At 46.1% G+C, this 14,364-nt stretch overlaps 1 protein-coding gene across 3 annotated transcripts in view; it reads right to left on the bottom strand.

Annotated features, from left to right (window-relative positions):
• MLF1 (myeloid leukemia factor 1) overlaps positions 1-12,638 on the bottom strand; it is a 44,154-nt gene extending 31,516 nt beyond the window's left edge. For 2 of the 3 annotated variants that reach the window (XM_043998060.1, XM_043998061.1), the window contains exon 1: positions 12,465-12,637. In XM_043998060.1, the coding sequence (XP_043853995.1) occupies positions 12,465-12,511 (47 nt within the window). In that variant the 5' untranslated portion in view covers positions 12,512-12,637. Of the gene's footprint in view, positions 1-12,464 lie in introns of all 3 variants that reach the window. The other variant, XR_006355772.1, reaches the window with a different exon arrangement.
• Positions 12,639-14,364: the final 1,726 nt, after the last annotated feature.

The raw sequence follows: 14,364 nt of genomic DNA, 5'->3' as shown, positions 1-14,364 counted from the left end.
TCACTTCCTGACACCAAAGAAAAGCCGCATGGCCTTGCCCTCAGAGGCCTACTCCTCATGGTGGAGCTTTCCTACACTAAGTCTCCAGCAGGTGGCGTCATTCTGATTGTTACAGCCTATATAGGCAAACCCATTTTCTCCTGCTTGACTCAAAGTACTGAAAAACAAACCAGAGGTTCACAAGAATTCACATCAGCTTTCCTTTTCACCCACCCATAAGTTTCCTTTCCGGGGTATGGATACACCACTTGGCATACATCTCCTGGAGAATGGGAGAGTGCTTGGGATGGCAGCCACACTGAACTAACTGGGTGGCTCCCACTCCTATAGGACAGAGGCTGGAGGATGAGCCGGCTGTCTGTAATGTCCTGGAAGGAACTTTTACCTTCTACCCCGACCATCACAAGGAATCCTTGATGGTGCCTTAGAACTAGGCAAATGGGAGCCACAGGCTCTCCAGCAGACATAAAGGGAGGGCAACAGTGCTTATCACAGGGCCTGGCACATAACATCAACTGATTGACTGACAGGGCCAAGTGCCCCAGAGCAGGGGTAGAGAGGTTCAAGAACATCTGTAGGGGGCAGCTAGATGGCGCAGTGGATAAAGCACCGGCCCTGGATTCAGGAGGACCTGAGTTCAATTCCAGCCTCAGACACTTGACACTTAGCTGTGTGACCCTGGGCAAGTCACTTAACCCTCATTGCCCTGCAAAAAAATAAATAAATAAAAAAGAGGAACATCTGTACCCAGTCCTGGAGGGACAGTGACAAAGCACACACACGCCTGCTAAGAGTGGTAGACGTGAAGACCCAGGCGCAAGCAGAATTCAGTGGAAGGGAAGACCCTTTGCTCATTTCTTTGGTGGGGGCGAGTGAGGAGAACGTGAGAAGAAGGTTCGGGGAGATCTTGTGTTTTGCTAGATGTGAGTCCTTTTATGATCGTTGGTTGGGGTTTGTTTGGGGTTTTTTGGTGGGGTAGAATAAAGACCACCCTATACCCGTATGTGCATTGTTACTCTGAATGCTTATATGGCAAGTTGAGAGGACACTTTTGTCCCCATCTGTGGGGGGAGGGAGGCAGAGAGAAGTACGACTAGCCAAAGAAAGATGATTTTCTTGGTAGAAGCAAAGATTTGTCCACACAACCTCAGAGGCTTGAGGCAGGGAGACAGGAACATTTTTTAAAAATGTCCAGTAGAATTACAATTCTAAAACACTTTTTTTTTTTTTGGCATGGGACAATGAGGGTTAAGTGACTTGTCCAGGGTCACACAGCTAGTGTCAAGTGTCGGAGGCCGGAATCGAACTCAGGTCCTCCTGAATCCAGGGCCAGTGCTTTATCCACTGCACCACCTAGCTGCCCCCTAGAATTACACTTCTAAACGGGATTCTAAATCCTACTTAGAATTAAATGTCTAACTGTTGAATTTCGAGTGTGTTAAAGAGAAACCACAAAATTCAATCATCATAGTGCCATGGATGTGATTGCAGTGCCAGCCCCATTGTAGCTGATTTTAACTCACTCCAGCGGATCTAGAAATAGTTTTCTATCACCCAGACCAGTTCCAAATGTGTCCGGCTCCGATGAATAGACCAGCTTTAGTTCAGGTCCAAATGTGATAAACACCTCTAGAGCTGATAACGTGTTGGCAAGGGCTCATTTTCACAAGGTGAAGGGGAAAAACCCTATGGACCGACAGAAAGAGATTTTCCGAGTATGAGATCACCCTTAAAACTCGAGGGCTCCTTTTTTCAAAGCCTCATCCCAACCCCAAAGGTTTATTTTTACATCCATTGACATTTACATCCTTTTATATTCTTTCACAAGTAGACCTGCTATTATTTCACAAGGGGACTAAAATAAAGCAAAAGTTGGTAAGTAAGGACTTATCTTGGTCTCATCTCTTTCCCATCCACAATGACTCCTCTGAACAAACCTCCCCCCGCCATGGTCACTGCTCAACTTTCTCAGAGCACTTTCTCCTTTGAACCGTTTTCTGACCTGCTTTGTGTACCTCTTACCTTCCCCAGTGGGTGGTAAGCTCTTCCCTGATGTCAGCTGTTTTACAACCTCATCTTTACATCACCAGCCTCTAATCCATTTCACACACAGTAACAAGCCCACTTAAAATACTTGAGGAATTGAGTATCAGTCACTGATAAAGTCATTTTCTGTTACTTCAAAAAATTCCCACCACTTGTGACTGACTGATGTGGGAGGCAGACCTCCACACCTCCACAACCGAGTAGTGAGGTCTCAACGTTCCTTCTGCGCACAGAGCCCCTCCACTATCTCCAAGCTGGTCCTTGATCAAGAGGCACACAGAACCTGCCCATGCTGACCCACTCGCCTGCTGGCACACAGGGTGGCTGGCTCTTCTGTGTGTTTCTAAAACTGAACTTCAACAAGGGCTCTTTCCCACTATCGGGTCAGTGTATTTGCTTTTCTGCCTTGACAAAATATTAACCAACAAATACCAACACGAAGCTACTATGATATATGGCAGCAATGATATGGAGCAGAAGTAAAGAATGAGAGGACAAAGGCTTCCAGGTTACATTGAAAGAAGCCTTATGCTTATACGCATCAGCCATACTTTCTCTGAGAAAACTAAGAGGGGGCCAGATGCTGTAAGTCCCAAGGTCTTATTTTAACAGGTAGAAAACAACTTGTGACTGATGTGAGTGTGTTCCTGTCTTTGTACAAGTCAGGCAAAGACTAAACTTCATGCAAAGCTAGAAAATGAAAATTATTCAAACAATTCCAACCTTACCTATTGGCATAATAGGTAGAATGCCATGCCTTGAGTCAGGAAGGTTCATCTTCATGAGTTCAAATCTGGCCTCAGACACTTACTAGCTGTGTCATCCCAGGCAAGTCAATTATCCCTGTTTGCCTCAGTTTCCTCCCCTATAAAATGACCGGAGGCAAACAACTCCTGTATCTTTGCCAAGAAAACCCCATATGGGGTGATGATGAGTTAGACACAACTCAAATGACTGAACAACAAAAACAGGAAGTGCATGGAGGCCACTGACACCAATTACAAAATTTCATCCAGTAGTTTGATTAATAATATAAATTAACACTATAAATCCATAATATAAATCAATGATGTGACTAAAAGGGCCTAAAATACCATTGTCAGCTAACAGTTAACAAGAAGAGAAATAGGTAGACAAGTCAAGGGTAATGCCACTAGTCCGGAGTATAAATTTGCAGAAATCTTACTAAGAAGGTTGGTGGAAAAGTCTATATCTCTAGTACTGCATCACCAAGTCATACATGGATTTATGTAGCTCTGTGGGATCCCTCAATGCTTGTCTGGACCAAATCCTTAAATTTTACAGATGAAGAAACTGAGGCCTAAAAGCTGAACTGATTTGCTTAAGGTCTCACAGCAGTAAGTAGCAGAACCACATTGAAAACCCTGAGTCCACTGCTTCCAGATGTGGTCTTATTCTAAAGAACAAAAAATGGTGAAGGGAACAAGCACTCAAAAGAATGGCTGGCCAAAAAGCCTTCCAGACAACAAAAGGGTGAGGATGTGTGTCTGCTGAAGTGCAGCTGAGGGCTGCTCCAAGAGGAAAGGTGACCTATAGGCTCTTGGAGAAAGTCATAGCCCAAAGGGAAGATGGGCCAATCATCAGGGTCAGGCTCCCACAGAATCCGAGAACTCAAGGAAGTCCTCCCAGCCCCCCAGGACTCTTGGCAGAATAGGCTGGGCAGATTTATGGGAGGATGTGGGTGAGAGCTGTCCAGGACAGGTAGGCAAGAATGGATTGTAGTTTACAGGACCGGTGGATCCCATGGGGGGGGGGGGGACGGACATGGAAACACGGGCAGGATTGGAGGCTGTCACATTCAACAATTTTTTTTATCTCAGAGGGTCCAAAAATTCAACCATATTTAAGATCAAAGAATTTACATGTAAAAAAAAAACCAGTTTCTTAAATTATTCTGAAAGGTAGACAACTGAATGGTGATTGTAAATAAATGAATGATCCATCTTCTGAATGGCCAAAACACACGGATTACTGACACTGAGGGAGAATGGACCTGTAGTACTCATGGGTCCCCAAAATGGGGGATCAAGATGCATGAGGAGAATATTTTAGGAGTATTGGGATTCAAGGAGACCCCAATAAAACTGTGAATGTGGCCCGGAAATTAAGCTTATTTCATTAATGTGACCCAAGTTATCGTAACTCACTGAGAAAACTTTCATTATTGGAGTAGGTTTCCCAAAACTCATAAAAGTTCTTTTCAGGTCAGTACTGGGTTACTAACTAGGCAGCATTTCACAAACTGTGGTGTCTCAGTGGCAAACCTTGTCAACTACCCTCCTCAATAAACTCCAGCGGCTTCCTATCACCCTGAGCAGTCAATATAAACACGACCTTTCTGGTCTTGTTTTACATTACCGCCCTTACCCTCCCTTCTCTCCTCTTCATCTGTGTCCCATTGTTTCCTGTCTTCGCCCACAGTCCCCCATGTCTGGAATGCATCGTGCCACCCCCACCCTAGCCTCCTTTAAGATTCCGCCGATGCCCTACAGACTAAAAAATCTTGAGAGAAAAAGAAAAAGCCACTGCAAATAAGTAAAGAGTAGCAAGGTGTGTGGTCTATAGATTCTTCCAAAGTTTTGAGTCTGCCATGAATTCAAAGTCCCCACAATTTCCCTCAGTGCTTATCAAACGCTCGACTTATACAAACCTAGGAAACAGAAGGCATTTCCTCTAATCACCTCTGGGCGATGACACTCCAGGGCTCCACAGATGAAAAAACATCTGGGCACTCAGGCGGCCAGCTCCTCCCAGGGTGGCATGCCTGGCACTGGCTGCACTTTTCTGAGGCTGACTGAAAGCATCCGCTCCTGCTCCGGGGAGTTTCTGGAGTCCGATCCCATGTGAAAACCAAGTGCACAGAGCTTGGATTTTTTAAAGGAACAAAGCTTCCCACTTCTCCTGCCCCAGCTGCTCCATCTTTCACAGCCGTTCTTGTCTGACTCAAACAATGCCTGGACATCTCACAATCGACGCTTTCCAGATTCAATGCGTCCAGTCTCCTCCTGAGATACACGTCCCAGGGATGCAGAGGCCTAAGACTCGTCCCATGCCCCAGACACAACCCCCTCCAAAAGGGTCCTTCCGTCTCTATTTGGTTGATCTGTCGTAGGTAATAACCATTCCTGGACTTACAGTCCAGAGGCAGCTAGGCAGCAGAGCAGATAAGCACACTGGGACTAGGAGTCAGAAAGACCTAAGTTCAAATCCCACCTCAGACATTTATGGTAGCTGTGTGATCCTGGGCAAGTCATTTCCCTTTTACCTGCTCTCAGTAAAATAAGGATAATAATAGCACCTAACTCCCAGGGTTATTGTAAGGATCAAAGGAGATGATAATATAGGTCAAGTTTTCCTTAAAGGGCTTGCTCTTTAGCTATAATTGTTATTTTAAAGTGTGCGTTTAATGTTAAGAACATTAAAGCAGATGAAAGAAAATGACTGATGATCTCATTAAGGCTTTGCTTATTCCCATAGAAATACCTAAAATCCTGAGATGAAGAGTTCAAATTAAGGCAAAGGAAGGAAGGCTTTGAGAAGAATCTGTCTGTCTATGGTCCATTCAACCACCTCCCTTATCTATTTTGACATCCACGCCACATGTCGCTGGTTCAATTTCTTTTTTTTTTTAAAGACTGTTTTTATTCTATTTTTCTCAATTACATGTAAAAACAATTTTTAACATTCTTTTTTATAATTTTTGAGTTCCAAATTCTCTCCCTCCCTCCCTTCTCATTGGGAGGGCAAGCATTTTGATGTAATTATACATATGCAGTCATACAAAACATATTTCTATAATACCCATGTTGCAAAAGAGAACACAGACTCCCCCCCAAAAAAAGGTCAAGAACAATAAAGTTTAAAAAGTATATGTGTGTGTGTGTGTATGTGTGTGTGTGTGTGTGTGTATCAGATAAAGCATTGGCCCTGGATTCAGGAGGACCTGAGTTCAAATCCAGCCTCAGACACTTGACACTTACTAGCTGTGTGACCCTGGGCAAATCACTTAATCCTCATTGCCCCACCGAAAAAACAAAACAAAAAACATTTACTACTGTGTATTGTGTACCTAATTTAGTCTACTGATCCTCCACTCTATTTCTCAGCCAGCACTAGATTTTTTTTTTTTTTTTGATGATGACCACTCTTTAATATAGTTTGAAATCTGGTACTGCTAGGTCAACCTTCACTCACATTTTTTTTAATTGACTCCCTTGATGTTCCTGATCTTTTGTACTTCCAAATGAATTTTGTTATTTTTTCTAGCTCTATAAAATAAAATTTTAGTAGTTTGACTAGTATGGCACTGAATAAGTAAATTAATTTAGGTAGAATGTCATTTTAATTTATATTAGCTTAGCCTATGCATGAACAATTAATATTTCTCCAATTGTTAGCTCTGACTTCATTTGTATGAAAAAGTGTTTTGTAATTGTATTCATGCTGGTTCCATTTCTAACCCAGTGAGCAAAGCACAGTAATTCTTGGTCAAAACACCCAGAAAAAGAAAAACAGAAGCAGTTTGGAAGGAAAGCTGCCTTAGAGAGGGTAGGAGGGGAATAAAAAAGCAGGAAAGCCTTGCTTGGAAAAAGGAATTGAGATGAGCCAATGTAACAGTAAAGGAAGTAGTTGGTGAACGCAGACCACTGAGATTCAGGGTTATTTCATTTTTTTACTAAGTCCATTCATTATTCCTTTTCAACTTAAAAGGTGGTTTTGTTTTTTTTTAAATGGAAAGGTCACACAAATTGAAATTATTTTTCAGTTCAACTGTAGAGCAGAAAAAAAAATCACTCCATCTTACCTGCTTTCCAGTCAAATATAGAAACAGCATGAAAGCTGTTTATATATCTGCGCACACCCAGCAGACACTAAATCTATGTGGGCTTGCATGCATATGCGAGGACACACACATCACATTAACCCTAACTGCTTGGGTGAAAGCAACAAACACTGGGCACAAAAAGTCTGGCTTCAGGATCTGTCTGACCCATTGGGGAAGAAACTCACTGGGCTCTGGAAGGAGTTCAACAAGTGACTCCCCAGAGCAGCTGCTGGGACAGAGAGACTCTTACGATGCTTCTCTTACTCCACACGTTAATCCTATTTCACAGAAGCCAAAGACTCCTTCGGTGGTGGGAGAGGCTATTTTTAGTTTTTGGAAATTGATCTCATCTGAGATCTTTCCTATGGGAAGCGATGACAGGTGACTTGTACTTTTCAGCCCCCTCATATTTTCCCCTTAAAAATCCCCCCACTCGGGGCAGCTAGGTGGTGCAGTGGATAGAGCACTGGCTCTGGAGTCAGGAGGACCTGAGTTCAAATCCGGCCTCAGACACTTAACACTTACTAGCTGTGTGACCCCGCGCAAGTCACTTAACCCCAATTAACCAACTGCCTCACTAAAAAAAAAAAATCCCCCACTCAAATGTGATACTGCTAACGTGATTACTGTGGCTACCAAATCATCACAACCCGCCTCCTTCAGTGTGTCATCTAACCCCTGAGAGGGCTGAGGGAGGGAAGCCGCTGCTAACAATTGCTACATTCTTCTTCCTGCCTACATGGCTCCCTGACAAATGACTATTGTGAGCCTCCTCACTCATGACGGGCCAGTGTCAGCACAAGACCCCGCGTTGTGAGGCTTTTTAGGGCACCTCAGAATGGCTTGAGAAAACAAGGCCAATAGTTCTCTAAGGAGCACCTGAAATGAGCCTTTTCCAAATGAGCGGGACTATGCCGTCGACTGCCCCGTTTTTGAGTCATTTTGTTTGTTTGTTTGTTTGTTTGTTTTTGCAGGGCAATGAGGGTTAAGTGACTTGCCCAGGGTCACACAGCTAGTAAGTGTCAAGTGTCTGAGGTTGGATTTGAACTCAGGTCCTCCGGAATCCAAGGCCAGTGCTTTATCCACTGCTCCACCTAGTTGCCCTCTAAGTGTCGTTTTAAAGTCAGTTTATGTGATATCTGGAAATGGACCTCACTTCTCCCAATTGTTCTGAACGAGTTTGGAAATGAAATCAACATAAGGAAGGGTTGAGGGAACAAAACTACTACATGCCAAACATAGTGCTAAGCAAGGGCTTTACAAGTATCTCATTTTATTGACACACACACATATACATGCAAATATCGAAATATAGAGAGAATATAAGTTCATATTTTAGATAGAAAAACAGTTGTTGTTCAGTTGTTTTAGTCATGTCCGACTCTTTGTGACCCCATTTGGGGTCTTCTTGACAGAGATCCCGAAGTGGTTTGCCAATTCTTTCTCCAGCTTGTTTTACAGATTAGGAAACTGAGGCAAACGGGGAAGTGACTTGCCCAGGGTCATGCAACTAGTGTTCGGGGCCGGATTTGAACTCACCAAGATGAGTCTTTTTGACTCCAGGCCCAGCACACTCTCCACTGTGCCCCCTACCTGTCCTATTAGAAAAAAGCAGTTTTTCTAAAAGAGAAATAGTTTATATATGATACGGATTCCCAGACTTACTCAAAACACCTTCGTCACAGAGCAAGAGTAATGTGACAGAACATTTCCTCACAAGTGATGTATATACTTTGAGCTCTAAAATTTATATCCATGTATGTGTAGGTATAGCTCTATATAGATTATGTCCGAGAACTCTAGAGACAGCAGCAAGCAGCTGAGGAAGGCCTGTTAACTTCTCTAACAAGACAATTTTGTGTTCGTGTTGTCTGCATCCATGAGTCAGCATCCATCAATCCCCCTCCCGTATTAGAATCAATACCGGCCTTCCTGGTGGAGTGGATCTCCATTTCAATTCAAACAGTTACTGAAAAGGTTGTCACGGAAGCTTGTACATCTATCTTCCCAGCTTGCTAATGACTGTGATGCAGGGTTACAAACACAAGCTTTCTCGAGACTTGTCCAGTTCCTGTTCCTGAGTCTTTCGTCCCTACTCTGTGAGCCCCGAGTCAGAGGGGAGCATCAGGTCACCTCTGTAGCCTGGCCTTGTACAGGTCCTGTACAAAGCCTTCTTCCTTCAAGGAAAAGCTACCAAAAGTAGCTTAACACTGATTAATATTTCTTTCTTTCCTTTCTTTTTTTTTTTTCAGGGCAATGAGGGTTAAGTGACTTGCCCAGGGTCACACAGCTAGTAAGTGTCAAGTGTCTGAGTCTGTATTTGAACTCAGGTCCTCCGGAATCCAGGGCCTGTGCTTTATCCACAGCGCCACCTAGCTGCCCCTGATTAATATTTCTTTTAAAAAATACCTACTTTAAAAGGTTAACCAACGTTTACCTGTGAATGAAATATATCTTGAAAAACAGCCAAGTGATTTGTCTTCATAAAAGCAAAGTAGCTGCACACCATTGAGAACCAACATTTCAGTGTTTGTGGTTTTAGTCAAAACCCTCCCATATCTGTCAATAAGTTTAAATGTTTATAGTTCTAAGACAAATTTTTATAAAGTCCTCCTTTCAAATGATTTTTGACACGTGAAATAAAAAGTGTATCCATTAGGAAAAAACTGTACCCTAGATATATAATCAAATTATGCCCGAGACAAGAAAACCTTTAAAAAATGTTCATTCAGACTAATACGGAAATGATTTCTATAATTGCACGTGTATAACCTATATCTGATTGCTTACTGCCTCAGGAAAGGGAGAGGGGGAGGTCGGGGAGATAGAATTTGGAACTCAAAACTTTAAAATTTGTACTCAGAAGGAAGAAAAATAAAAAAAGTAATCTCGTCCACATTATTAGAACCTGCAGTATAATCTACTTCACATGCTGTTACTGTTCTGTCTTACAGGGAACACCCCCTATAGCAATTTATCTATGATTTTTGCCTACCTGAAATGCCCTGCTTCCACTTTGGAGGTTTCTGGAAAGCAGAGGAAGGAGGACCACTTCTCTCTGCTATGTCAGTGAGGATTGACTTCTAGGGATCCTCGGCTAGACTAAATAAATGGTCACCATTTCTAAATTCTGTGGTTCTATGATATCTGATTATTTCTCATCGTAAATAAATTTATCAAAGTATCGAATGCAAGGCAATCCTTTCGCTTATTAGGGAAGGGTTTTTTTTTCCCCATCACTTAATCTATTATGATTTCTTTCCAGATCTCTTTCATTCCATAAAAAAATCCAAACAATTTATTATATTGCTACTTACTTAGACAGGAAGAAGCACAAAATACATGACTCAAAATATTTTGTTTTCTTAGCAAATAAGGGTAATTAAATAATCAACTCTGGCGAACAGATTATACTGGAGAATCCCTTCATTCTTAAACTAATGGTGTATTTAACTGAGGTATCTTAGCCTGTCAAAAGCCCATTTGTTGAGTCTGCTTACTCTCGGCAGACATTCAGTCAATTTTTGAAATTTCCCCATAGTCCTTCGATAGCTCAATCAGGAGAGAGAAGAGTATTAGTAGTGAGAATACCATGTTATATAGTTGTCGGTGACATGAATGAACCCCCCCCCCCTCCCCGACTCTATATATGATTCTTATCACGGAATTTCAAAATTGGAGGGCACCTAAATTTGTAGCAATTCATATATTCTATAGTTTGCAAGAGCTTCTTTTTTAAGGGAGATCAAACAGTAGCCTTAAAAGGTTACTGCATATATGTATGTATGTATGTATATGCAGAAAGTATAGTCTATGTAATTATCATTAATCATGGATTGAGTGCAATAGTTGTGATTTTCTGAGATTTGTTTGTATGATATTAAACTTTACCATAGTTCTTTCTGCCTATGGAGAATCACTTCTGATGTAAATTAACTGTGCATTCGAGAGAACAAACGAGTAATGTGCCTACAACCCAGAAAGCACTTGAGAAATCATGCTTGTTGACTGATTGACTAATAAACATGATGTGAAGACCATCCTTGGCTGCTCCTTGTTGTGGGCTATTTGCAGCCAGGCCTGAGTTCCAATGCCGCTTCAGCTGGGTCACTGAGAGTGTGCAAGTCTGTGTGTAAGGTGGACACCCCCCAGCTCTGAGGGGATCACGAGAGGCTGCAGAGCTTAGCTTTAAATACCTGGTCAATCCTCCTGATCCCCATCATGCTGAGGTTGTCACATCTAAATGGTGACTTCTTTAATGACCCAGATAATCAGTTTTGTCCTGCTTTTCAGCACCTGTCAAAAGTCACCCAAGGCTCTTAAAAAACAAACGTGGCCCAAATGAAGATATCTTAGGCAGACAACCAATCAGATATTTAAAAGCTTCAAATACCATGACGACCTATTCTGGGAACTCTTCAGTCCTTTCCTTTAATAGCATAAAAATAAACCTGTCTGAGTCCATGAGATCCCCTATTGTCGGAAAACTTCGAAACCGATTCCAGTGTCAAGGGTATAACCATATGACTCAAATAAATGGTCCTTGGTCCCAAGGGCTGAGGGGAGGTTTGAGGAAGAGGCTGCACCCAGTTTGCCCGTCCCATCACTGGCCATAGCCAAGCCTGCCTTGGGTCTGAGCCCTGGAGAAGGTGAGGTCACTCACTAAAAGGGGGGGGGGAGGGGCGGGACACAGCGAACTGTGACCAGCATTAGGCAGTCCAGCCCTCTAACTAGTGGCCTGTTCCCATGAGGAGCCGGTGTCGTCCATGATAACTGATGGATGGGGGTCCTCGTGGGGGCCCCCCATTAGGCTGGATGCCCCCCGCTTGTGTCTCACCATCCTCAGTTCAGTTCCAGTTGCACTTGGTGATAAGCACTCGCCCGCCGGCCGAGGCACTAACAGCCAGGCTGAGAGGGGAGGGGAAGCTCCCGGCGGGCAGGTCTGGGGGAGTCGGGAACCCAGGAATGAGGCGCTTCCAGCCTCGGAGAGTGAGGAGTGGAAATCAGCAAGTTTAGACCCTCTGCGGGCTGTGGGACCCCCATCCCCTCACTGAGCCTGCGGGCGCCAGGCACCTGGTACTGCCCCGGCCCAGAGGGAGGTCCGACGGCCCCCCCCCCCCCGCGTCCACCCCGAGTCTGCCCAGCTCTGGAGCAAGCACCTGGCGCTTAATAAATGCACCGAGCACTGAACCGGTCTGGGACCTTGGGAACGGTGGGGGGAGGGGAGGGAAGGGTCCAGGGCTTCGAAAAGGAGAATTTCCTGTCCCCCCATCCCTCCTTCCCGCCCCCCCTGCCGTGACCTTCGAGTCCAGCGGGGTCACTCGGGGCAGATTAGGACAAGACCCCCCCTCCCCCATTCCCCTCCACGAAAAAGTTCGTCCTTTGACAGATGGGTAAATTGAGGCAGGGGGCGGGGAGGGGCCCCCCAGGCCCGGTGGGTAATAGGTAGCGGACCCCCGAAGCCCGGTGGGTAAGGGCGGCGGGGACGAGGAGACAAGGACGGGGCGGGACCGGCACGCCGGGTAAACTGAGGCAAGGGCGGAGCCCGCCGAGGCAGCCCCCCCCCACTCACGAGAAGAAGGGGTCTTCCTCAAATTTGCTTCGTGACGACCCGAACATCGTGGCTTCGCTCCCTGAGCGCGGGGGGGACGCAGGTAGACTGGAACCTCGCTGGACCCGCGGCAGCTGACCCGCAGCCCGCCTCCCTGTCTGGTCTCGACGCCGTGACTGAGGCTCTCCGCCTCCCCACTCCCAGGGCACCGGCGGGTAGCGGGGCGGGGCCTCGCGCACGTGACACAGGCGCCCACTCCCGATTGGGCGCCGGCGGCTCGAGCCCCGCCTCTGCCGCCATGGCAACCGCGGTCAACACAAACCGCCGCGGGGGCGGGTACGGGCACGGGCACGGGCGGGAGGCGGAGCCGGCGCGTGCGGTCCAGGGCGTGCTTCTCGGGCCTCAGTTTCCTCCTCTGTCAGTTGGACTAGATAGTAATTAATAACAATACCAGGTCATATTTTTACAGCGATCACTGTGTGCGGGGCACTGTGCCAAGTGCTTCGCCAGGACGATCTCATTTGTCCTCACGACACCCTTCGAGAGAGGGACTGTTACTGTCTTCGTTTTACAGAGAAGGAAACTGAGGCAGGCTAACCAAAGTGACGCGCCCGGGGTCACACAGGCGGCATTCGAGCCCAGGCTCGGTCCTAGATGCCCTCGGCTAAGGAGGATATGGAGGGTCAGGGAGAAGTCCCTGCCCGAGGTCACATCACTGGTCAGTGATGGAGAGAGCACTCCTTGGGGGCGGCGCTGTCCCCGTTAAGGGCCATGGGTTTTTCTGGAGTCTCTGCCCGGCTTCAGGCGGCCAGTCTGGGCCAGTCTGGGCTCTGTAAATTAATTGTTTAGCACGTTGGCACCATGGATGCACTTGGGCCCCGGGCTCAGGCGATTGATTAGGGAACAAGCGGCTCTTTATTGGGGCCTGGGGGCCGCCAGGGGGAGGCCAAACCCGGCCGACCTAAAGCTTGGACACAAGAGGAAGCAACTGGGACAATGCACGGCTTGGGATGACCGGGTGTCAGGGGCTTCGGGGCGGGGGAGAGCGTGGGGGGAAGGAAGAGGCTGCTCAGGGACCAGAGGGCTAACTGCCCAGGCCCCCAGCGCCCCGGGCGCCTCCTGTCCACCCGGACTGCAGGAGGGAGCTGCTGGCACAGACCCTTGGCATTTGGCCAGAGACAAGGCGATCCGAGGCGCTGCCTGGCTTGATTTGGCGGTGCTCACCAAGGTATTTTTAGCGCCTGAAATCCAAGCCCTTCAACCTCGTCCCCCAACTCTGCCAGGTGCCCTCCCAGCCGGCCTCTTCCTCCGGGGACTGGCTCAGTTTAGCTCCACAGTCCCCAAGGTAGAGCCAGATTTCACCGGCCCAATTTAAGTGAAGCCTGGGACAGAGCTGCCCTGCCCTGCCCTAGGAAGGAAACTCTGAGGACAAGTCCGTATTTAATCAATCACCAAAGTCCTGTGGAAACAAGGCTGCCTCCACTGAGTATTCTTTGTTTTGTTAAAGAAAACAGATACTTCCTCGTCAAGCAGCACTGAGGACGGGACGGTACTTTTTAAAAAGCCTCACAATGAGAGAATTTATCTTGAGCCAATGTCCTCCTCAGTAATAATTGGCCACGTTTGCACAAAGGGTCTCTGATGTGCTGGGCACTGTGCTCAGCAGGGTACAAGTATCTCTCGTGCGGTCCTCACACCCACCCCGAGGAAACAGGCTGAAAAAAGGTTCAGTGATTTGCCCAGATTTGAATTGAGTGTTCCCAACAGCAGGCTCTAACCACTGTCCCACCAAGCTCCCTCAAGACATTTTTGAAAAACGAGACAGAATGCTGCTTTCCTTTTTTACCCAAGGAAACACCTAGGTCTCACTGTAAAACATCTGCTGCCTGCAGATCCTCATTAGCTTAATATAGTGGAAGTG

This window comes from Dromiciops gliroides, chromosome 3 (assembly GCF_019393635.1).
Source record: "Dromiciops gliroides isolate mDroGli1 chromosome 3, mDroGli1.pri, whole genome shotgun sequence".
Taxonomy (NCBI): domain Eukaryota; kingdom Metazoa; phylum Chordata; class Mammalia; order Microbiotheria; family Microbiotheriidae; genus Dromiciops; species Dromiciops gliroides.
This window is presented reverse-complemented; position numbering and strand designations above follow the sequence as displayed.